This window comes from Camelina sativa, chromosome 12 (assembly GCF_000633955.1).
Source record: "Camelina sativa cultivar DH55 chromosome 12, Cs, whole genome shotgun sequence".
NCBI lineage: Eukaryota > Viridiplantae > Streptophyta > Magnoliopsida > Brassicales > Brassicaceae > Camelina > Camelina sativa.
The window spans coordinates 9,635,459-9,659,591 of NC_025696.1; the positions used below are offsets into that span (position 1 = coordinate 9,635,459).

A 24,133-nucleotide genomic window follows, 5' to 3' on the forward strand; every position below is an offset into this window, starting at 1 on the left:
TATTTCATTAGAAACCCAATAACAAGAAAGGAATTAAAAACACATATATACGATGAACATTGAACACGCAAGAAATTTGTGCAATATGTTTGCAGGAACAACAAACAAATTTATTATAATGTAACAACTAATATAACTGAAATAAGTTTATGACAACTGAAATGAAAAAAAAGAACACACACACTAACCGGAAAATCTTAGTTTGACGTTTGAGGAATGGGTACTGAAATATTTTATATAGCCATTTCTACGGCACGGCATCTCCATATGGTCGCAGTCAATCAGTATTCTCACACGCGAAAAATGACAATTTGTGTTTTCACACTTATAGAATTTAGATAAGAATCACAAGATTGCTTTATTTTTTTTTTTTTTTAGATCAATTTATTTTTTCACAAGATAACATTTGTTCACTTCCAACGGTATGGTCTCGTCCTATGCGATTTCATTATTATATGTTTAGTTCGTAAATCATCAAATTAATCACGCAAATTCATTTTCCAAGTGGGTAGATAATTAAGTAGTAGACATATATATGGGAGTTGATAAGTAGAAAATGTTTTTCTTTTCTGTTTGGCCGGAAGTAGTTATTGGTTTGTCTTAGTGAACTTTGATAGTGGGATGCATGCAATATTCATTATCCATGATGGGTTATTTTTTATTTGACTATTATATATTATGTGCTTGTATATCCAAAACTCTCGGCATGGAACCTGCGTACAGTATTTGATTTTGACCCCGTGTTAACCAAAATTTTGTACTATGCTTTTTCATATTCAGTTTTATTAAAGTCAAGTTTCAAATACATATATACCGCTAAACACACTACTTTGTATCCTTAAGATGCATTTTTACAATTTCACAACAAAAAGTTTCGTAAGACCTTCCATATATATGGCTTGATACATACAAATATAGGTTTTACATATGTATTGTTTATTGTTTATTTGTATCAAAAAGAAATAAATAAAAAAAGACAATTAATACAATATCTTTTTGTTGTGCTTAAACAAGCCAGAAAAGCCTTATTTAAGAAAAGTTATTAAAACTCCTTACATTAAATAACAATTTCTAAACCTTCACAGAAAGAAGAGAAAAAAAATAAGGTATGGTGGTTAGGAAAAATGATACGATTTGAAATGTCAATAACTGCAACTTGTTATATGATGAAACCATTGATTGTGATTACGTAATAATCGAAACTTAATTATTGTTAGAGTTAACATCTTAACAGTGCCGCCAATTACCCTAAAATTACGTGAATTACATCTCATGAAATTATATTACGTACACAACTTTACTTGCATGCAATATCTATAAATACCTGCCCCCATGAACCATATTTCAAGCAAAATCAAGATACACATTTCGAAAGAGAAACATTTAATAATGGGCAAGCTCTTGGTGATAATGTTAGTTGGGATGTTCTTGGCTTTCGAAAGCTTGGAAGCACTTGACTATGGAGATGCACTAAACAAGTCTATCTTGTTCTTTGAAGGCCAACGATCCGGTAAACTCCCGACTAACCAACGGGTTACATGGCGAGGCGATTCTGCCCTCTCCGACGGTGCATCAGCTAATGTAAACCGGGTCTACCCATAAACATCTCTATATGCATACATGTCTTCACTCTTCAGAAATAGAACCTTACTATACATAACTTAGGCTATCTCTTAATTAACAATTTTTCGTGTGTTTTTATAATTTTCAGGTGAATCTGATTGGAGGGTATTACGATGCTGGTGACAATGTAAAATTTGTGTGGCCAATGTCATTTACCACAACCTTGTTGAGTTGGGCTGCAATTGAATACCAAAATGAGATTTCTTCCGTTAACCAGCTTGATTACCTCCGCTCTGCTATCAAATGGGGAACTGACTTTATCCTCCGCGCTCATACGTCGCCCACCATGCTATATACACAGGTGAACCAACTTTTACACATTTTGGTTTTTTTTATGTATAGAGAAATCCAAAATTTATTTCATTTCATGCTAAATATAATATATATTTCTTATCATATATACTACATATATACCTCTAATATCCAACTAAATCACAACAAAAAAACACAAATAACATTTTTGGTTTTGTTTTATAACGGATACAAATTAAAAGGTGGGAGATGGGAATTCAGATCATAGTTGTTGGGAGAGGCCAGAAGATATGGACACACCAAGAACTCTCTACAGTATCTCTTCCTCTTCCCCGGGTTCGGAAGCTGCCGGTGAAGCCGCAGCCGCTCTAGCTGCGGCCTCAATTGTTTTTAAATCGGTCGATTCTACTTATTCATCCACGCTACTAAACCATGCAAAAACCGTGAGTGTGCACACATATTAAGTCTCCCCAAAAAAGCTTATACATGATCATCATTACATTCAATCATGATTTATAATCTCTCTTAATTATTTATTTTTTCTCTGCAGCTGTTTGAATTTGCTGACAAGTACAGAGGTTCTTACCAAGCTTCTTGCCCCTTCTACTGCTCATACTCAGGCTACCAGGTAATCAAACAAATTAACCGAATCAAACCGATACACATAGATAGACTATTAATATTTTCATATATATGTTACTAAACAAGACACTTAATGTTTCAAAATATTTTGGGGTAAAAAAAAAGGATGAATTACTATGGGGTGCGGCATGGCTATACAAAGCAACAGGAGAGAAGAGTTACATAAATTATGTTATAAGCAATAAAGATTGGAGCCAAGCCGTCAATGAATTCAGCTGGGACAACAAATTCGCCGGCGCTCAGGCTTTACTCGCTTCGGTTAGTCTATTGTAAATATTATATAAACTTTGCTAAATTCTATAACATTAAATTGGTCTAAATTAATAAAAATCTTGTTGATTCTTTGTTTAAAGGAGTTTTACAACGGGACATATGACTTGGCTAAATTTAAGACCGATGTTGAATCATTTGTCTGCGCATTGATGCCCGGAAGTAGCTCTCAACAAATTAAACCAACTCCTGGTAATTTTCACTAACTAACTAAATAACCGGTTAATTGATTCTTTCATGTTGGTTTTATGGTACATTTCTTTGTACGTGTTTGTTTGTTCAGGTGGCATTTTGTACATTAGAGACAGTAGCAACTTACAATATGTCACAACAGCTGCAACGGTTTTGTTCAACTACGCAAAAACTCTATCCAAAGCACAGGTCGGCTCAATTCAGTGCGGTTCAACCCAGTTCACCTCATCTCAAATTCGAAATTTCGCCAAATCACAGGTAAATATAATTTACCCCACCTAGTCCGGTTATGTACACCATTTCCATGTTCTTACCCAACCGGTTTACTATTCAGGTGGATTACATCCTTGGAAACAATCCAATGTCCATGTCTTACATGGTCGGGTTTGGGACAAAGTATCCTACACAACCTCATCACAGAGGCTCATCATTACCATCAATAAAATCTAAACCGGAGAAAATTGACTGCAATGGAGGATTTTCATACTACAATTCTGATACACCAAACCCGAATGTGCATACCGGGGCAATTGTGGGTGGACCGAATTCATCCGACCAGTATAGCGACAAAAGATCAGATTACTCTCATGCAGAACCCACAACTTACATCAACGCCGCCTTTATTGGCCCCGTCGCTGCTCTGATCAGTTCTTCCGGATAAACTCACGTTTAGATTTGGCTGTGGGGAAACAAAATATTAGCAAAGAAGAATGACTACTGATCATGACTATGAATTTGTAGTCAGGGGATGTATCATTTGCTTCAACATATATATATATGTATATATACTTACACACATACACTCACATATCATTGTATCTTATAGCTTAACTATAACGAAACTATATAATTTCAAATATTTATTGGGTCGTTTAAGAAAAAAAATTGTACTGGATCTTATACAGCGTTTACTTCCTTTATAATGATTATAATAAAAAATCCAAAATGACACATGACTTCACAAAACTGCTTTAAGCTTTTTATCTTGTTGACTTCACGTAACTGGATCTAATATAGCGTTTAGTTCATTCTTGACCCCTTTCACATTGCTTATTTTCAGTTGTTCCTCTTTTTAGTCTATTAACAATAACATGTAAATGTGGTGCTTGCAGAGAAATATATTGAACCGTCAACAACAAAAAAAATATGTTTTTAAGAACGTTACATGCTAGCTAGTTAGTACTTCTATGATGGTAAATATTATTTAGGAACTCAAGAATGCTTAAAACTAACACATATAGCAAGTCATTTAGCTAGATTGATGATATTATCTGAATTTCAATATATTACTGTTTTGTAGTTTTTAATTTGTAAAATTAAAGAAATCAACATCACGACCTTATATTAAATTATTTGACAACATACTTGAATATAATATTTTTCTTCATCAATAATTGATTTGGAAACGAGAGAAAATAGTACCTGCACATTCATAAGAACTCTAAATGCGGCTGAGTGGCTGCGTTTGTGTAATGGTGTCTATAATGCCAAATAGATTTTCTAGGACGCCTAATTTACTGTTTAGACCGTCTAAAATAATCTTCAATGTAACCTAGCCGCTGATGTTAAGGCGAACCCTTTTTAGAACAGTGACTAATGTTCAGTATTTAAGTTCCTATCCAGAATTGTAACGCAAAAATTTGGATATAACATATTGTCTTACCATTTGTGATTCGTACATGACGTGACAAATCGAATTCATAGGTTCAAGTTTGAGTTGGAAACAAGACGAATATTACGACGCTCTAATCTTCTAGAGACTAGACATAAATATACATTATCCTCAATGGCTGAAACTATAATATAAGTTTTGAATATATATACATACACCTAATGTTTCTCTAGTAATTCCACAAGTACCCATTGAAGAACTCTTGGCTATTCAATAGTTCATCAAAGTCACCGGTAAAAACCGGGAATGTTCCCGTCGTCGACATCAAATCCGATGGTAAACAGTTACTCATGCCTTCGATTTCTCCAGCTGCTTGGTGGGTACTCATTTCTGAAACGCACATTTCTTGAACCGCAACAGCAGATTCATCAGCCGATGCGATCATCGGATTACTTGTGGGAGAAGAAACCAGTTCTTTTCCGGATTTTTTGGTTAAGGTTGGTTTGGTTTGGGAAGATTTGGCTCGAGTCGAACCGGCTAATGAGTTTCTCCGGGTTGGTAATTCATGATTGTGCTCATTGGTGTACGTTATAGTGAACTTATCCGGGTTCTGAGGATTTCTTTCGACTTGCTTCCTTGCCAAACACCCTTTTGAGCTGCTACATCTGTAATAACTCCTGAAAAACCAAAAACAAAGTTGAGAGATTGAGTAAATCCGGTTATGTTCGTTTTAAGAGAAGTGAAGATGAGATTAAAACCGGGATTAGCTTGAAGGTAAAGAGACCTTGGGTATGGAGACCCTTTGATGGGTTTCTGCCCGTATTTACGCCACGCCCATGCGTCCGACAACAGATTCTCTTCCTTCACTTGCTCAACAACTCTCTTCTGTTGATTCTTCTTGCTGTCCAAATTTAAAGTCACAAAAATTATTTATTATTAATTCTATGCAACAAGGAGAATATATTTTATGAGAATTGAAAAACAAAACCAGGTTGGATATAAACACAACAACATACTCATAACTCTATATGATTTGTAATAAATTAAGACAACTCAAATTTTTTATATGATGTATAATTTAAGAATATTTTTTTTTTCGCATTTTAAAGAACTCTCTCAAGAACTTCAAGAATACTGACCTCTTCTTTGATTTGGATTCTGGGATTCGGATATGATCAAGTCTTGATCCGTTGGATAGAAGACAACCATGTGTTCGTTGTTTCTTCTCATCTCGGAAACTTATTGGGTCTTCAGGTACAGAGACTGAGCTCGTGAGGACCGTTTGTGTGGAGAAAGGGTAAAAGGGTTTGTAGAGTTCACCGAGTTCGTCTAAACCGGTTGTCTCCATATCCGGTTCGTAGAAGCTAGACGTCTCCATCGGAAGGCAAAACGAAGGTGAAAACCCACCGGAACTTTCGCCGGAAAAAGCCTCTCCGGAGCCGGAGTAGCCTCTGACTATTGCTTCTAGGTCTCCTTCGTCCATATAAGCCACCTCACCCATATCTCTCTCTCTCTCTTCGAGATTTTGTTTCCTCTTTTTTCTCTTTTTTTCTTCTTTTGTTGTTGTACAAGTACATATGTCGAGAACAAGCCTTTTGGGAAACATCGGTTTATATAAAGAAGGAAAGATGATTAGAGTGTTTGTTGTTTAGGGTGTTTTCGTTTCCCATGTGAACCCGTTAGTCATTTAACTTTTAAAATTTATTGTGTTGACTTTTGAAAAAGTCAATTCGTACCTAAACTTTTAGAAGAAAAAATTAATAAAATAACGTTAACTTGTCAAATATCCATCTCCGACAAAATATCTCAATTATATAAATCATACACAATATTCAGAAAAGTCCATATTCATGTTAGTATTAGTACTATTAAAAGATAACAATATGAATATATGATTTTATATAACCAAAAGGAATTTGACAATATGTCTTTTGGAGGATATATGAGTTAGCTAGAGAAAATTTAAATATCATCTGCGTTAGCTAAATTAAATACTGAAAGCGGCATTTGTACATGCATATGTATCAGTATGACGTACACTAATAGTTTCTTACTTTCTTTATTTGATGAAGGTTATGTCATTACTTTCGTACTTGTATAATTATGTGTGTTTATTGTGGTACGTAAGTCTAGCTTGCCTTGTGTTCACGTAACGATCGCCTTTGAAATTAAATATACCTTTAGAATATTGCTGCAAGTATGATCTGCACCGTAAACTTCTTTTGATAAAATATTTGGAAAATTGTTTAAAATAAAAATAATTTGAGAGCGTATTGTCACTTTATTTTAAGCCTTGTGGTAATATACATAGATCGGTCCAAGAACCCCACGCCTCTATCATAGAATAGGGATACCTTCAATCCTCTAGCACAAAATCTTCCCACAACTAAGACTAAAGAAAGATTCTCCAATAATAAATATCTCCTTTTTAATTTTCGTTTTTTTCCTTGCAACTATGATTCTTTTACTTGTGTTTAAATTAATATGTTTATCATCAGAGCCGTGCCTAGAGATATGGAGGCCGGAGGCGGTGTTAATATTTTTTCTTCAACAATCCATATAAAACAAAAGTTTCTAAAATGACAATTAATATCATACATAAATAAAGGAGGAAAAACAACAATAAAAATTAAATATATTGAAACATCTACTATATTAATCTAAGAATGTAAATATATTAGTTATCACAATTTGTAATTTTAATGTTTGACTTTTGGTTTAATCAGTTTTAATTTAAAATACCTTATTAATTATTAACTATGTTATCCAAAATTAAAAATACCAGGTTTTTTCAATATAAAAGTGATATTCTAGCTAATTAATTACAATAGATTAGAAGTATACTAGCATCTATAATTAAACATAATAAAATATCTTATATAAAACAGAAACAAAATATTCACATAAGGTAAAGAATGTAAAAAACGAAATTAATTACATTATATCAAGCTAATTATGATTACTTTGCTTTGTCAAATGGTCACATAAGTTACATAATATATATAAGTATAATTTTGTAATATATATGCTCCTAAATATTTGGTCTTTTTTAGGCGATGGAGATTAAAAAGTTGGCACGGGTGATTGCGTTCCCATAAAAGGCAAAAACTTAAAGTCAACAAAACAATAATAAAATCCATATTGAGTGAAATAAGTTATTTATAAAAAAAAAAAAAAAAAAAAAAANAAAACAAATGCTAGTCAGCTTGCTCTTGCAACTGGGAAGAAAATTGCATCCCCTCTTGCACCAACTTGAAGGTCTATGTCATATATTGATACTCGCACGATATATTAATCTTTGATATTTATAGATAACCAAATTATATTTTTAACACTGAAGACCGTAAATGAATACCCAATACGTATGAAATGTTATATGAGATATAACAATAACATTTAAAAACTATGGATAGAGAAACGAAAATGATTGAATGGACCATATCTGTTGGAAAACAAACCTAAAAGCAACTTTATATATAAAGAAAAATATAACAATCTTTATTTTAGAGACAAATATGTTGTTGGAAAACAAACTTAAAAGAAACTTTATTAACTGCTCATGCTTTTTTTTGCTATAGTTCCCAAACCAGTTATAGAAATTGGATAGATTGGCTGGTTAGAGTATCATAGAACACGTTATTTAAACCAATTTGTGATAGTCTGTCTAATAGTTGAAATATTAATTAACTGCAATCTTACTTGGTGATGTTATTAGATTCGTACTCTCTGTATACTTGTTGTATGTGTGTCGACATGGTATGTGAAACCATTACAGCAGATGATATGTATATATATATATATATAAATAATTGTATTGTCATATTGATGATCTCACAAGAACACAAATAGAACCGACTTCTTTGAATTCTTCGTTTAACGTGTGAAATATGCACACGCGCGGTATGTGTGTGTAAATACACAGTCACATGTGTCCATCATCGACACTCCATGTACATATAGCATTTCTAAACTTGAATACCGAGGGGCGAGGGGTAACACCATGTAGACTCAGTTGAAAAACTTTAGAACTTGCTAAACTTCGATATTTTTGTCTCTTTTATACATCAGGATCTTCTAGGGACCAGGATATTATATTGTTTAAATAATATAACTCACACGATAATATTATAAATATTGAAATATATGAGCTTAGATGTGTAAGATTGGCCAAACCACGCGATATATCTTATAGTACTTAACTATACATATCTATGTTTGTGTGACTATGAAATCAGTTGATCTTATATACAACAATATAATATATAATAATGGGGGATATATTACTTATTTTTAATAAGCATAGATTTGATTAAATATGACATCAGTTATATATATATGATTGCCGAAATTTTTATAAATGAATTTAATCTCTGCAAGCTACATCCGAATTTTTATTCGTGGTGGCATCATGCGTAGGGTTCCACTTGCACTAGTTAATTTGTATGTATATTGATCGTATACGTCTATATAGTTATTTATAAACAACTCATATATTATATGTATTATATATGTATATATGTTTCGTTAAGCATGGGATCACTATAGATTGACCATTTCTGTTCTATCTTTCTAATAATTGGCCCTAGTTCAACAATAAAAAAAAGGAGCAAAAATGAAACCATGCAGATGGTGGTGAAAAACAACAAACAGCTATTAGAGACACTAAAAAGACTCCGGTGACAGATTAACGTTGCAGTTATTATTCAATACATAATGGCATCACCTGATCAGTTAGCCAAAATCAATTTTTTTCCTGTCAATTTTATCAGATTTAATTAGTTCTGATAAAAATTTCCTCCGAAGGTACACACTATGATACCATTAAAATCCAAAATACCTCTAGAACTTTTTTATTATAAGCATATGTTGAGTAATTAACTTGATATAGTTTTGGTATATATACTATTATTAACAATAATCAAGTTAGTTCCGTACGAAGGTATGTTGTCGTACATCTTGATGCACGAATTCATTTTTGTATAACGTGGTGATAAGATCACTTTGTCACTCAATATACTTTTTGGTCGACTAGAATTGTTGTTGTTTATAATATTATTATATTATAACTGAGTTTGATTATTCAATATGGAAGTCAATAAAACTATAGTTAATTATTATTCTTCTTCTGTTGAATTACTTTGGATTTTAATTGATGTGATATGTCTCCGTACGCGTTTTCGTGTCATTACTACTATACTACTAATTGTTAACTAAATTATTGAGAGTACTGACTACTGAGAGAGAACAGAATATCGAAATAATTGTTTTGTGGTCAAATAATATGCAACACGAATTTGAACTTGAATGATGGCACAATTACAACACCAACATAAAATACTAACTAACTAGTATATTATAAATCTTGGTCCACCATTCAAAATCTTACGAATTTTTTATTAAAACATTTAATGACTTATTAGTGGTATTTAAAACAAATAAAATCGTTGGCGTTTTAGTGTGATCTGTATACATTACATTGGTTTTGATTTGCTCGATCATATTGATTTTTAAAAATAATGGTCGCTACAAGAAAACTAAAGAAAGTTGATGTAAGTGACTGCCGTTGGAAATTAAACGAATCCGATGAGTGGTAGTGGTAGATGTGTTTACAAGCAGTGACGGTGATAGATCAATGAATTTTTTTTCTTGGTTTAACGATCTATGAATTTACTATATAAAAAAAAATTAAACTAAAATAAATGAATGTAAAATTTTATTCATGGAAAAACTCTTTGTCCTTACAACAAGTGTAACTGTGTTGATTATTTTTCCTTTCGAAATGAGCTACCGCTATTGTAGAGTACTATGCTCGGGTAGAGAACCAAAGCATAAGAATATCTTCGTATGTCCGGTTGCCCGAGTTGAAAAGGAGCAGAAGCCGACAGCGAATTGTCTTCTCTATCAACTTGCCAAGTTTAGGAGCTGAGATGGGATCTTCACTGTGCCGACAGTTGTTATGCTCTCGCCATAAAGAGTGTACCGTTGCCTGGAGGGAGTATCGTAGGAACAACAGAGAGTGCATATCAAGGGATGAGTCTGAGATGAGTACTCATAGCTGTTCCTAGTTCGAAGTAGAATGGTTTCCAAGAAAATCACATGTGAGGTTGGCCCAAATCTGATGCGAGTAGGGGCACTGGAAGAAGAGGTGATTCCTTGCTTCTAGCGGCTCTTGGTAGAAGGTACACGATGGATCAGCATTCACATTCCACTTCAACATTCATCACGGGTAGAAAGTCTATTAAGCATTCCGAGCCATGTTATGAAGGCATACTTTGGTGTTGCTTAGGGGAACCACACACCCTTTGTCCAAGGGCTCACGGGTCTTGGAGTACGAATAAGCTACCATGTTTCACGGGTAGAGAATTTTTTTTTGAAGCCTGATCCACATTTCCAAAGATGGACATCCTCAACCCCGGGTTTCCTTTTTGATTTGGCGGAAAGAATCTCTGTTCTTTTAGTAACAATATAGATTAAATTCCAAATAAATTGAAACTAATGATGTCAAAAATGAAACGTTACGATAAGTTGGTATTATTGTAAAGCGCATAAAAACAAAAACAATGATCTTCCAAAATGATCTGGTCCATAATGTCTAAGTTCTAAACTACTTGTGTGTGTAATATATACCCTAAATGACACAACTTGTGCCGTTGTTGTGTGTCCATCACCTATTTACAACGGCGTTTATTACATACCTATGTTTATTGGCTTACTTAAGACTTTGAGAAAATGGTATATTAACCACACCAGTTTCTGCATCTAAGGCAAAAAAATATCCGAAGTTTTTCACAAGTTCTCGATTTTGTCGAAAGTTCGGTATATATTAACATTTAATAGTGTAAAACACTCTTCATACTGTATAATTATTTTCACAAACTCTTAGTCTACATTGTTAAACTTTTACATATAACATTGCTAAACCATACATACGTATAATACTAAGTCAATATTAAAAAAAAAAAAAATGTATGACTCGTGATACAGATTTAATGATGCATGGCTTGTTCTCTCTTTTGTAATGCCTGTCCACATAAACCTTTATGAGCTTGCTTGACTTAGAGGTCACCAAACAATGTGAATGTTCTTTTTCACAAACGTTGATACGGCTTGGCAGGCTCATGTAGCACATCACCAACCATTATTAGTCATAAAATCATTTAGGAGATCTACAAAAAGATAATTTAGAAGTGATAAAGAGTTAAAGTTTGTCAAATGAGCCAATCTAGAACTTAGTTTGACGATAGTTCTTGCATATTTCGACAAATTATAACCACTCATTCTTATCTCTCAATGATCGTAGAATCTCAAAAAGAGAGTGAGACAGATCGATGTGTAGAAGATATAATGGATTGAAATTGATAACAACTTTTATCTATAGAATGACCATGCATTTTCATGATTAATTCTGTTAAAGTGTTGAGCTTTGCAGTTGCTGTGAATTGTAATGTTTTATAACCTAATCGTACGCACAAGTCTTCGAGAAACGAATTCGATTGAATCGAAAGAATACCAAAACTGAAAGAACTTGAAAGAAAAGAGAAGACGACACAGCCAATTTAACGAGTTCAGGATCCTTGCCGGATCCCTACGTCTCGCCGGAGGAACACCTCCGGAATACACTAGAATTTGGGAAGAACAAAGTCATTACAATCGCTCTCTCGATCACTCTCTTCTAATCTCTCTCACTTTCTCTCGATCTAACAAACTTCAGATCTAAAACAGAATTAAGAGATAAGGTCAGATTTTTAGCTTAACCACACTGGTTTAACCTCCTTCGACTTGATAAGCTCACGAAGCATCCCCACGTGCCACTTACATGTCTTCTTATTCAGAGCAACTAGTAACCCTCTCTTCTACCGAGAGTCTCTTCCCCACTTAGACATATCTCGAATACAACAGATTGATAATCTTACAATTCTCCACCTTGAATATGATTGTCTTCGCAGCCTCTTCTTCTAGTTCTTGGATTCCCCCTCCGGAACCTGAGCTCCACCACTCAGTTAGAAGTAACCCGGAGCATCTCTAATGCCCCCTCCAGTTTCTCCACTGGTAATATCTTCGTAAAGATATTTGCTGGATTGCATTCACTTGCAATCTTCACCACCTTTACCAAACCTTCACTAATGATATCACGAATGAAATGCAACCTGATATCAATATGTTTGGTCTTCTCATGATGCACTGAATTCTTAGCCAAAAAAATAGCACTTTGAGAATCACAGTTAACCTCCACAGCATCTTGCGGAAAACCCAGTTCCTCAGCAAGCCCCTTCAACCAAACAGCTTCTCGTACTGCCTCAGTTAAAGCCATATACTCGGCTTCTGTAGAAGATAGAGATACTACCTTCTGCAATTTAGACTTCCAGCTTATAGGATTCCCACCAACTGTAAAAACATAATCTGTAAGTGATCTCCGATTATCAACATTACCAGCATAATCAGAGTCACAATAGCCTCTTAGCAAAAAATCTTCTTGCTTTTTGTAACACAGCTTCTTTCCTTCAGTTCCTCTCATGTATCTCAAGACCCACTTAGCCGCTTGCCAATGATCCTTAAGAGGTCGACTCATAAACCGGCTAATTACTCCCACCGGATAAGTCAAGTCTGGCCTCGTGCCTATCATCGAATACATGATACTCCCAACTGTGTTCGCATAAGGAACAACCTTCATTCTATCAAACTGCTTTTCATATTCTTCATTTGTAGCTGCCCTGAGCTTAAAATGAGCACCCATAGGCGTTAATACAGTCTTGGCTCGATCCATACCAAAAGTTTTAAGAACTTTCTTCACATATCCCTCTTGTGACAGAGTCAGAATCCCAGCAGTCCTATCTCTAGTAATATCCATTCCAAGAATCTTCTTAGCATTCCCCAAATCTTTCATCTCAAACTCAGCACTAAGTAACCTCTTTAATTCAGAGACTTGAGACTTGCTCACAGAAGCAATTAACATATCATCCACATATAAAAGGAGATAAACCTTTAACCCATCACCTAACTCCTTCTGATACACACAGCTATCATAGGCACTCCTAGAATACCCAATTCCAATCATGAACTCATGAAACTTTAAATTCCACTGCCTAGGTGACTGCTTCAAACCATAAAGAGATCTCCTAAGCAAACATACCTTGTCTGGATTCTCTTTATCTTCATATCCTTCAGGCTGAGACATGAAGATCTCCTCATCAAGATTGCCATGAAGGAAGGCTGTCTTGACGTTCATCTGGTGTAACTCCATATCAAACTGAACAACCATAGACAGCAAATACCTGATAGAAACATGCTTTACTACTGGTGAAAAAATCTCTGTGTAGTCGATGCCTTCTTTCTGCGTGTAACCCTTCGCCACCAGACGAGCTTTATATCTCGGTGCTTCAACTCCAGGTATCCCTAGTTTCCTCGTGAAGACCCATCTACACCCTACCACCCTCTGTTTCTTTGGATTATCCACCAAATCCCAGGTATGATTCTTCTTCATAGACACCATCTCTTCTTTCGTAGCTTCTTTCCAGAATTCCCAGTCCAGATCCAACATTGCTTCTCGCATAGTCTTTGGCTCTAGCTTACCTCCATCCTCCGTATAATATGCAAAACCAACCATATTCGACTCACGGTATTTTGGATTAGCTCTCACCGTCCTCTTACCTCTGTCTCTAACGAGCTGGTAATCACTCAAATCTTCCTCACCAGAATCTGAGTCCTTAAGTTCATCTTGACCAGCAGGCTGTCTCTGACCCGTAGTAACATTCTCTGAAGTCTGACCTGGAGACGCACTGACCTGATCAGGTACCTCTGATATGGCTCCACCTTGATCTGTGTCACTGGTACTAGCTCCACCTTGATCCATACTAGCATCAAAACTCTCCATATTCATATCAAAAGTACCCACTGGATTCAACTTCAAGTCCTTATACAGAACATCCTCTCTGAAAACTACATTCTACTTATTACACATTTTCCCTCATCGAGCAACCACACTTTGTATCCTTTAACACCTTCTGGATAACTCGTGAAAACTCCCTTTTTAGCCCTTGGATTTAACTTTCCCTGGTCCGCATGCACATAAGCCAAACACCCAAACCTTCTAAGTGCTGTCAAGACTGGTTTCACTGAGGTCCATCTCTCTTCAGGTAACTCGAAACCAATTGTCGTTGATGGAGATCTATTTATAAGATACACTGCTGTAGATGCAGCTTCTGCCCAGAATTTCTTCTCCATTCCACTCTCGCTTAACCTGCTTCGGACCTTCTCTATTATCGTCCTGTTTAATCTCTCTGCCACACCATTCTGTTGTGGTGTATAAGCACATGTCTTGTGCCTCACAATTCCCTCGTCCTTGCAGAATTAATCAAAGGACTGATTACAGTACTCAAGACCGTTGTCTGTTCTCAATTTCTTCACTTTCTTGTCCGACTGGTTCTCCACCATTCGTTTCCACTCTACAAACTTTCCAAAAGCTTCATCTTTCCTCTTCAAAAAATATATCCAGACCTTTCTAGAATAATCGTCTATGAACGAGATAAAGTATTGGCAGTTGCCTAACGACGGAGGATTGTGTGGTGATCCCCACAAATCCGAATGAATATATCCAAGCTTCTCCTTGGTGACATGTTGGGCTGATGTAAAACTCACCCTTTGACTCTTCCCGAAAACGCAGTCCTCACAGAACTTCAAGTCTTTGATCACCTTTTTATCCAGACAACCCTTCTTCACTAAAACTTCAAGACCCTTTTGACTCATATGGCCCAACCTACTGTGCCACAAGGCCGTTTCATCCTTAGTATCCTCTGATGAATTTGTTTCACCAATTATTGATTTCCCCTGTAGTATATAGAGCGTTCCTCTTTTATGACCCTTAAGTAAGGTAGAACACCCCATTACAACCTTAAGAACACCATCTTGGGATTTAAACCAACAACCTTTGTCCTCTAACGTTCCCAGTGAGATCAGATTCCTTGTCATCTCTGGTATATATCGAACATCAGTCAAAACCACCAACGTACCATCAGGATTTCTGAACTTGACACTTCCAACTCCTTTAACCTGTGCCACCGTATCATTTCCCATCTTGACATAACCAGAGTCTACATCCTTAAACTCGCAGAACCAGTCTCTCCTTGGGGTCATATGGAACGAGCAACCCGTATCCAAGACCCACTCATCAGCCTCATATCTCGACGCAACAAGACTCTCTCCCACTGCCATTAGAACCATCGCATGATCAGGATCACCACCTGACTTTGCTATTCCAGCTTCACCTTTGTCAGAACCCTGAACCTTTCCCTTATTCTTCTCCAGCCACTTATAACATTGTTTCTTGAAGTGGCCTTCTTTACCACAGATCCAAAACACTCTCTTCCCATCTTTGGACTTAGAGCGAGACCACCCCTTGCCTTTGTTGTTCTGACCTGTATATTTTTCCTCAGATCGACCCCTAACAAAATGACCTTCAGCCACCGATTTGCTATTCTGAGCTACCTCCCTCTCCTTATCCCTAGCAGCCACCATTACATCATCTAACCTTAGCTTTTCTCTCCCTGTACTATACTTCAAGGTTTCGACTAAACTATCGAACCTAGCTGGTAACGAACTCAACAAGATTATTGTCTGAACCTCATCTGATACCTTGATCTGCAAGTGATTCAAGTCCGCAACAATCTTCAAGAAATCATCAATCCGTTTACCTTCTTGCATCTTGAACGTATAGAAGTTTAACTGAGAGTAAACCCGATGTGGGAGCGATGTAGGCATGAACATCTTATCTAAGAGTAGCCTAGGCTTCTGCTGTAGTCTCGCACAACTCAATATTTCTCAAGACTTTGTCTGCAACGTTCAAGAATATAACATTCTTCGCCTTATCACATCTCTCCATCCTCGCCGCTTCATCCGCCTCTCGCTTCTTCTTCTTCTCAGGATCTTGTAACTCCTCCTCTGTAAGCGGAACCAATGTAAGTTTCTCCACAAGCACATCCTTCAAACCGATAACACTCAGGTGAGCTCGTATCCTTGTCTTCCACAGAGAAAAGTCTCCTGATCCGTCAAACACCGCGATTGGAACTCCTGACATCTCCGATTCACCACCGCGCACCTAACCGTACAGCTCTGATACCAATTGTAATGTTTTATAACCTAATCGTACGCACAAGTCTTCGAGAAACGAATCCGATTGAATCGAAAGAATACCAAAACTGAAAGAACTTGAAAGAAAAGAGAAGACGACACAACCAATTTAACAAGTTCAGATCCTCGCCGGATCCCTACGTCTCGCCGGAGGAACACCTCCGGAATCCACTAGAATTTGGGAAGAACAAAGTCGTTACAATCGCTCTCTCGATCACTCTCTTCTAATCTCTCTCACTTTCTCTCGATCTAACAAACTTCAGATCTAAAACAGAATTAAGAGATAAGATCAGATTTTTAGCTTAACCACACTGGTTTAACCTCCTTCGACTTGATAAGCTCACGAAGCATCCCCACGTGCCACTTACATGTCTTCTTATTCAGAGCAACTAGTAACCCTCTCTTCTACCGAGAGTCTCTTCCCCACTTAGACATATCTCGAATACAACAAATTCATAATCTTACATGAATTAATATATAATTCTGTTACCAAGAGATATACTCCAATATTGGTAGTTGCACACGAATCCATTTCAAACGATCATATATAAAACAGAAAATTTTAATTTTATTTATTGAAAAGTAGGAATACATTACATGGTTGGTGATAAGTACACCAATTTTTTTAGTAGAAATATTGCAAACTATGAGAAAACATTACGAGGTTGGTGATAAGTACACCAATTTTTTTTTAATAGAAGTACGATACGAATGTGTTCATGACTTATCTCAGATCAATAAAACACACGTTTATTTTTATAGCATATGTAAAAAGACTTGGGCAAAGATCCATATTGACCTTTTACTTATGGATTCAAGCTTGCTTGTGTGTACGTGCTTGACACCATTGACGTCCTTGACTAAGAAGCTTCAAGTATAACGGTGTGGCGATCACAGAAGCTCTTCAGTCGTGCAAATGCATCCTCCAAAGTGATATTATCCATGTCGATAGAATGCCTCGCCCAGTTCTTCAGACCAAAAGCAATCCCTAAACCAATCCAACATAATAACATATATATGTTGTTATGCGAAAATTGTCTTAAAAACTAAACCGTTAACTTACCGTAATCATAGGTAATGAGAAATTAATCAATACCTGGTAAAAGGACGAGATTTTCTTCACTAGCAAGCTTTTCACAGAATTCTTCATCATCTTTAATGTGCCCAAACATTTTCAAGTTCAGCTCGGTCTGGGAGAAGAGAAAAAAACATGTATATATTATAAGATTGTTTCAAAATATAATGCTAACTACTAATAAGAATTCAGAAATGTTAAAAGAAATGTAGTAAATAATAGAATACCCATAAGAAGGTGCAGGCTTCAGTTTGGTGGTAGCAGGTTAGGCCTGGTATGCTTCTGAGCTTACCAAATGCAACGTCCGATTTATCTTTCAGAAAACTCTGCCTCCTCTCGAAGAACTCTTTAGGAGTTTTCCTCAAGATGGTGGGAATAGCTGCCTACATGATAAAAGTCACGAATTCACCTTAGTCAGTATATGCATGCAAAAAAAAAAAAAGATAATAATAATAAATAAAATCCCATACCTGGATAACAGTTGCTGGTTTATTATCTATCGCCAGAAAATTCTTAAGAGCACTTGTGATCTGTCCATATATAGCAAGATTAGGACAAGGAAAACTACGTATGTGTGGACATTTTCAACTCTTAATATGGACGAGAAACAAAATTTGATTTTCACGTACACCAAATTTATTTATACAATGATAAAATTAACCAATACATTCATAGAGATTTAGTATGTCAATGGCACGTAATCTCATTGTTTGCACGTAAAAAATTTGTTTTTAACTTATAAATGTCAGCTTTTGTTCAAAAAAAAAAAAACTTATAAATGTCAGTTAATATACCGACGAATCGACGATATAAACTAATGGTAGTGATGTTTAAGGAGTGATCAAGAAAAGCGGATTCAGACCTTTTTGGATTGAAAGACACCATCTAGATCGTGCAGCGCGAGCCACCCGGTTCGCCATCCGGGTACACTCCATCCCTTCGATATAGAACCGAGACTGATCACGGGTACGATCGACGAGAATTTCGCCATGGGAACAAAGGGTTTACTCCCAAACACAGTCCATCTGAAAACTTCGTCAGAAACCACAAGTATCCCAAGTTCCCGAGCCAACGCAGCCAGCTTATAAAGAAATATCCAATAGTTACGTTACACATTATCAAAGATGAGATCATATGAGGTTACGTTGTATAACTAATTAGAGTATCTGTAAAATACCTTCATAAGATGACATTCAGAGTAAACGTTCCCATTAGGATTGTGCGGGTTAATAATAAGTATCGCACACGTGTTCTCGTCCACAAGTGCAGAGACGCTGTCAAAGTCGATCTCATAGTTATTTTCGCGGAGGAAAGTATATTCACGAACCTCAAATTTATTGTAGATTGCGTGGACCATGTCCCATGGAAAGCCCGGCTTTGGAAGCAAGATGTTGGCTTTCGGTGTAGCCAAGATTTCAATTGCAAGCTCGATGGCTTGTTTGCATCCAACGGTCATAAACACGTCATCTTCAGTCAGTTTCTCCGGAAGATCTTGATTTAGAAACTCTGCCACGGCACTAAAAATTCGGAAGCAAAAAAAAATTTTTGTCGTCACAAAATATATACCAAGATACATAATAGACTTAAGGTGAAACTAGAAGTATTATATGGGGAGCTAGATCATATTGTAAAACAAAATTTTGAGAGACAGTTTTTTTTTTTTTTTTTGTCAACCAAACATATATAATATAATAGAACTTTGACATTGGTGGTCCAAACCGGCCGAAAGTAAGAGTTTATAACAATAGTTTTAGAAAGAAGTAATCTAGAATGATCAATGATAATTCGATGTATATGTTACCTTTTAGCTGCAGAAAGGCCAATACTTGGAGCATAGGCGTTTCCAGTACCGTCAAGGACAGCTTTAATGACTGCCTTCTCGGCGGTAAGGCAAATCTCGGGGGCTTCACTGCGAGGGGGCAAAATGGGTTTTCCATTAGGGTCACACCGAGACAAGATTCTAGAGGTGTAACTGCCTAGCGTGGCAGCTGCAGCCTTATTGGCTTCTTCGCTACCACTAAACTGCCAGTTGACGGATCTATGGTTCTCCATATTTCTCGTGTCTAGCGTTTGAATTTACTTCTTTTATTTCTCTTGCTTAGATTTTTGGTTTGGTGATTATTCTCATCGCTACGAGTGGTATTTATATAGTGGTATTTTGGTTTCGGTACTTTTAAAAAGAGTTCCTGTTTGATGGAATTATAGAAATTTGCCCAATTTGTGATAGTCTTTAAAAAGAATTCCTGATTGATTCGGTTAGAATATCATAGAACACGTTGCTCGGACCAATTTGTGATAGTCTTTTTTTTTTTTTTTTTTTTAACTAAAACCAATTTTTTATAGTCTAAATGTTAAAATATTAATTAACTTCAATCTTACTTGGTGATGTTATTATACTCTGCATACTTTTGTATGTTGACATGGTATGTGAAAATATGACAACAGACGATATCTATTATAATTGTATTGTCATATTGATGATCTCACAAGAATATAAATAGAACCGGCTTCTTTGAATTATTCGTTAACGTGTGAAATATCTTATACTAAATTAACTATACATACCAAAGACATATCTATGTTTGTGTGACAACCCCATGTATGAAATCAATTGACATACAATAATGCCATAATGGGGGATACAATAATATCAATCGATATGTTACTTATTAAAACAAGCATAGATTAATTTGATTAAGGTCTTGAACAGGGAATGTAAAAGTGGGACGATTTTCCATATTTTATCAATAACGCTTTTATGTCTATATCATTCAACACAATTTCTAATTTTGGGCGTTTTAGAAAAAACAAATTGTGGAATTAACCAGTGGAAAGATATGGACCGCTTTTAAAAACCAAACTAGTATTTATCCAGCGGTCTAACAAAAACCGCACACTGGATAATACACTTTTTTTTAGTTACTAATATAAATGACTATATATACATTTATAAAGGAAAATAACCAATTTTTCTCTCTCACTATTATTTTTTATTTTCTTTCTTTTCAGAAAGTCTTTTATACAAAAAATTTATTTATAATAAAATATTGATTTTTAAAAAATCATTAATATTTTATAAAATTATTGATAGTTAACCAATTTGAAATTAAAAATTAAATTTATGAGTATTATTGATAGTTAACCAATTTGAAATTAAAAATTAACATTATGAGTGGATTTGTAAATCAAAGAATTCGATAATAGATTATTTTTGTCTTGTACTTTTTTCTATTTTTGCACTCGTTAATTGATTAAGTAATAAATATATAAGTATGTTTAAAATTTTATTTTATATAACATAAAATAAAAGAAAACTTTCAATACAAATTTATAAATAAACTATATTTTTCATTATAACAAAATTTTAAAAATCAGATGTATTTCTTCACTATTTGACTAAATAAAATGGAGCATTCTCAAAAATACCCCCTTTTCCATATCTCTTTTTAAAAATACCCTCCATGCTGACCATTTTTAAAACTATCCATTTTTATATACAAAATGACCAAATTACCTGAATGACAACAAGAATGTACAGTCAACAAAATTAAAAAAATTTCCCGCCAAAATCAAAAAATTTCCCGTAAAAATTTTTTTTCCTGCCAAAAAAAAAATCCCCGCAAAAAAAATTTCCCGCCAAAATTTTTGAAATTTATACTTTATAAAAACATTGTAAACGCTTTGAAAAACCTTCTAAAAGTGTTTACAAGGTGTTTAAAAACCTTTTAAAAACCTTGTAAATTCTTTTAAAAAACCTTGTAAAATTGCTTTTACAAGGTGTTTAAAAGCCTTTTAAAAATCTTTTGCAAACCTTTTAAAAACCTTATAAAAATCCTGTAAAAGCGTTTGCAAGGTGTTTAAAAACCTTTTAAAAATTTTTTAAACGCTTTTAAAAACTTTGCAAACGCTTTTAAAAACCTTGTAAAAACGTTGAAAAGGTGTTTAAAAACTTTTTAAAACCTTTTAAAACCCTTTAAAAATCTTGTAAAAGCGTTTACAAGATGTTTATAAGGCTTTTATAAGTAGGAACCTTATAAAAACATTTTTAAAACCTTGTAAATTTTTTTTGGCGGGAAATTTTTTTTGTCGAAGTTTTTTGTCAAAATTTTTTTGACGAAAAAATCTTTGGCAGGAAATTTTCGAACGAAAAAATATGTCAGAAATTTTTTTGGCGGAAAAATTGTGTTTTTTTATTGATTAAAATATTTTTCATCTAAGGGTAAAATGGTCATTAAAAATTAAAGGAGGACAAAAATAAAAATGACCAAAAAATGGTATTTTTGAAAAGAGGTATATCAAAAGGAGTATTTTTAACAAATTCTCAAATAAAATTTACCTGATTAATTCAAAATAAATTTTGGTTTTTAAAGTTCATGTATAATAGATCAAAAATGTTATTTCATTGACATTTAAATCAATAATAATCAATTTTAAAATTATAATATATTTGTTTCTATTTATATCTATAATATATTTTGCTATTTTGCAGGTATTTTAAAGTTTGTAAATAAATAAAAATGTTTATTTATTAATATAAAATAAATTAAAACATATGATTATACTAATTATTAATAAAATAATATGAAATCCGTACCGCAAATAGGTTTTCACTAATCAAATATTTTTTATACCACTTATTCTCTTAACCGTATTTATCCCACAAATACATTTGTACTGCACGTATGACAGTTAAACCATATATATCGTGCTATCAATTGTTTATCCAGCACAACCAAATCCGTTGTCACTCTTTAGATCCTAAATATGACATCACTTATATATGTGATTGCCGAAAAATTAAAATCTGCAAGCTACATGCGAATTTTATTCGTGGTAACATCATGCGTACTTGCGTAGGGTTCCACTTGCACTAGTTAATTTGTATGTATATTGTTCGTATATGTCTATATATTATACTAGATAATAAACTATGACCACAATTGTCAATAGAGATGAAAGAACGTTCAAAAGCTCAATTGGAGCCGATAGTCAATTATTTAATAACATAAATAATTTCTCATGTCATTTGGAAAATAAAAGTCGTCGTTGGTGGGTGATGGGAAATGGTTATTTCGATCGAATAAAATATTGTTGTGGTTGTTGTTAAAAAACATTAATTTAATTTAATTTACTTAAAAGTTCCCTTAATCAAATAGTTGATCAAGTGTACTAATATTTTTTCATCTGATAGTTCGGGTCCCAAATATTGCAATTTCTTACATATTATGGTGCATTGGTGCAAAACTTATACGAAGGTTGAGTATATATTGCTTTCAAAGCCGTCCATCATGGTCTGCATGTATATTGCAAGGAGAGTTTCTTCATCTTAAAACCTGTCGTATATGAACAATCGTTTGTCGTAAATCTTGAATTTTACTGAAAGATTGCATCATCTAAAAATTATTTGTGGAAGCTATTTATTATAATGTATATGTTGCATGCAGTTAAAAATCATTATTAATACGTTTATATCAAATATCTATATATAAAGCTGAATGAAGGTGTTGATTTTACTCAGTGGTAACGATTTAGATGAGTCCACAAGATTCCTCTTGGGTTACACTTATCAGAACACGATCCACTCTTTGTGGAGGGAGAGAAACGACCGTCGACATGGGGAGATACCTTCCACGGAAGACAAGCTTATCAAGTTGATTGACAAGAACGTTCGTAACCGACTTAGTAGAATTGGTGGCGGCCATAGTATTCAAGCTTGGTTTGCGATAAGATCCTATTAAGTATGTTGTCTGTATTTAAACTATAAGAAAAGTTCTGTTCTAGCCATGTAAAATGTTTTTTTTAAATATAATTTAATATTTATTCAAAAAAAAAAACTCATTCTTCCACATCAGCATCCACCTAAATAATGCTAACTCCTCACAATAAAAACTCAGCTACTAAATCCGAGTCAACCTCCAACTCTAGCCTTCGAATGTTTTTCCCCCAAGCTATAGGGGGAACTATTTTGGGTGTTCTTAGAGTAAATATATTATGAAAATAATGTAAAATCAGTAGTTAAGATCTTTTGTTAAAAAGTTAGTTATTGGGGGAACATGTTTAAGATCATAAGATTTAATAATATAATAATGTTAAACATATTACAATTATAAAAACTTATAAAATAACATTTAAATTGCAAACTTATAAAACTTTTACTAAAATTCAGAATACAATACCAAAATTTTATGAAACAAAAAAACATTAAAAAAAGAAAAAAAAACAAACATATTACTTAATTAAAGCACACAAACATTTTATTTAATTAATATATAGTTTAATGTCCAAATTTATTCTATATATTCTCAATCAAATCCTCTTTTAATTTGTGAAAAATTGTTTACAAA

General features: G+C 34.3%; 2 protein-coding genes and 1 pseudogene across 2 annotated transcripts; 1 reads left to right on the forward strand and 2 right to left on the reverse strand.

Moving 5' to 3' along the window:
* LOC104731114 (endoglucanase 20) lies at window positions 1,367-3,928 on the forward strand. Its single transcript, XM_010450384.1, has 8 exons — window positions 1,367-1,581; window positions 1,712-1,924; window positions 2,118-2,318; window positions 2,426-2,503; window positions 2,623-2,775; window positions 2,871-2,979; window positions 3,071-3,237; window positions 3,314-3,928. Exons 1-8 carry the CDS (start codon window positions 1,390-1,392, stop codon window positions 3,638-3,640), a joined length of 1,440 nt encoding a protein of 479 aa, XP_010448686.1. The 5' UTR covers window positions 1,367-1,389; the 3' UTR covers window positions 3,641-3,928.
* On the reverse strand, window positions 4,697-6,250 carry LOC104731115 (probable WRKY transcription factor 29). Its single transcript, XM_010450385.2, has 3 exons — window positions 5,731-6,250; window positions 5,376-5,492; window positions 4,697-5,268 (listed from the first exon to the last, which is right to left on the reverse strand). Exons 1-3 carry the CDS (start codon window positions 6,195-6,197, stop codon window positions 4,821-4,823), a joined length of 1,032 nt encoding a protein of 343 aa, XP_010448687.1. The 5' UTR covers window positions 6,198-6,250; the 3' UTR covers window positions 4,697-4,820.
* On the reverse strand, window positions 17,261-20,033 carry LOC104731116 (annotated as a pseudogene).

What these genes read in the sequence shown, in the direction of transcription:
- LOC104731115 (XM_010450385.2), bottom strand. Translation starts at nt 6,197, where the DNA reads ATGTTTCCCAAAAGGCTTGTTCTCGACATATGTACTTGTACAACAACA. An exon ending in GAATCCAAATCAAAGAAGAG is followed by an intron (nt 5,493 to 5,730) that starts GTCAGTATTCTT and finishes AAATTTGGACAG; the next exon opens with CAAGAAGAATCAACAGAAGA. An exon ending in AAAGGGTCTCCATACCCAAG is followed by an intron (nt 5,269 to 5,375) that starts GTCTCTTTACCT and finishes TTGGTTTTTCAG; the next exon opens with GAGTTATTACAGATGTAGCA.
- LOC104731114 (XM_010450384.1), top strand. Translation starts at nt 1,390, where the DNA reads ATGGGCAAGCTCTTGGTGATAATGTTAGTTGGGATGTTCTTGGCTTTC. An exon ending in CCACCATGCTATATACACAG is followed by an intron (nt 1,925 to 2,117) that starts GTGAACCAACTT and finishes ACAAATTAAAAG; the next exon opens with GTGGGAGATGGGAATTCAGA. An exon ending in GAAATTTCGCCAAATCACAG is followed by an intron (nt 3,238 to 3,313) that starts GTAAATATAATT and finishes TTTACTATTCAG; the next exon opens with GTGGATTACATCCTTGGAAA.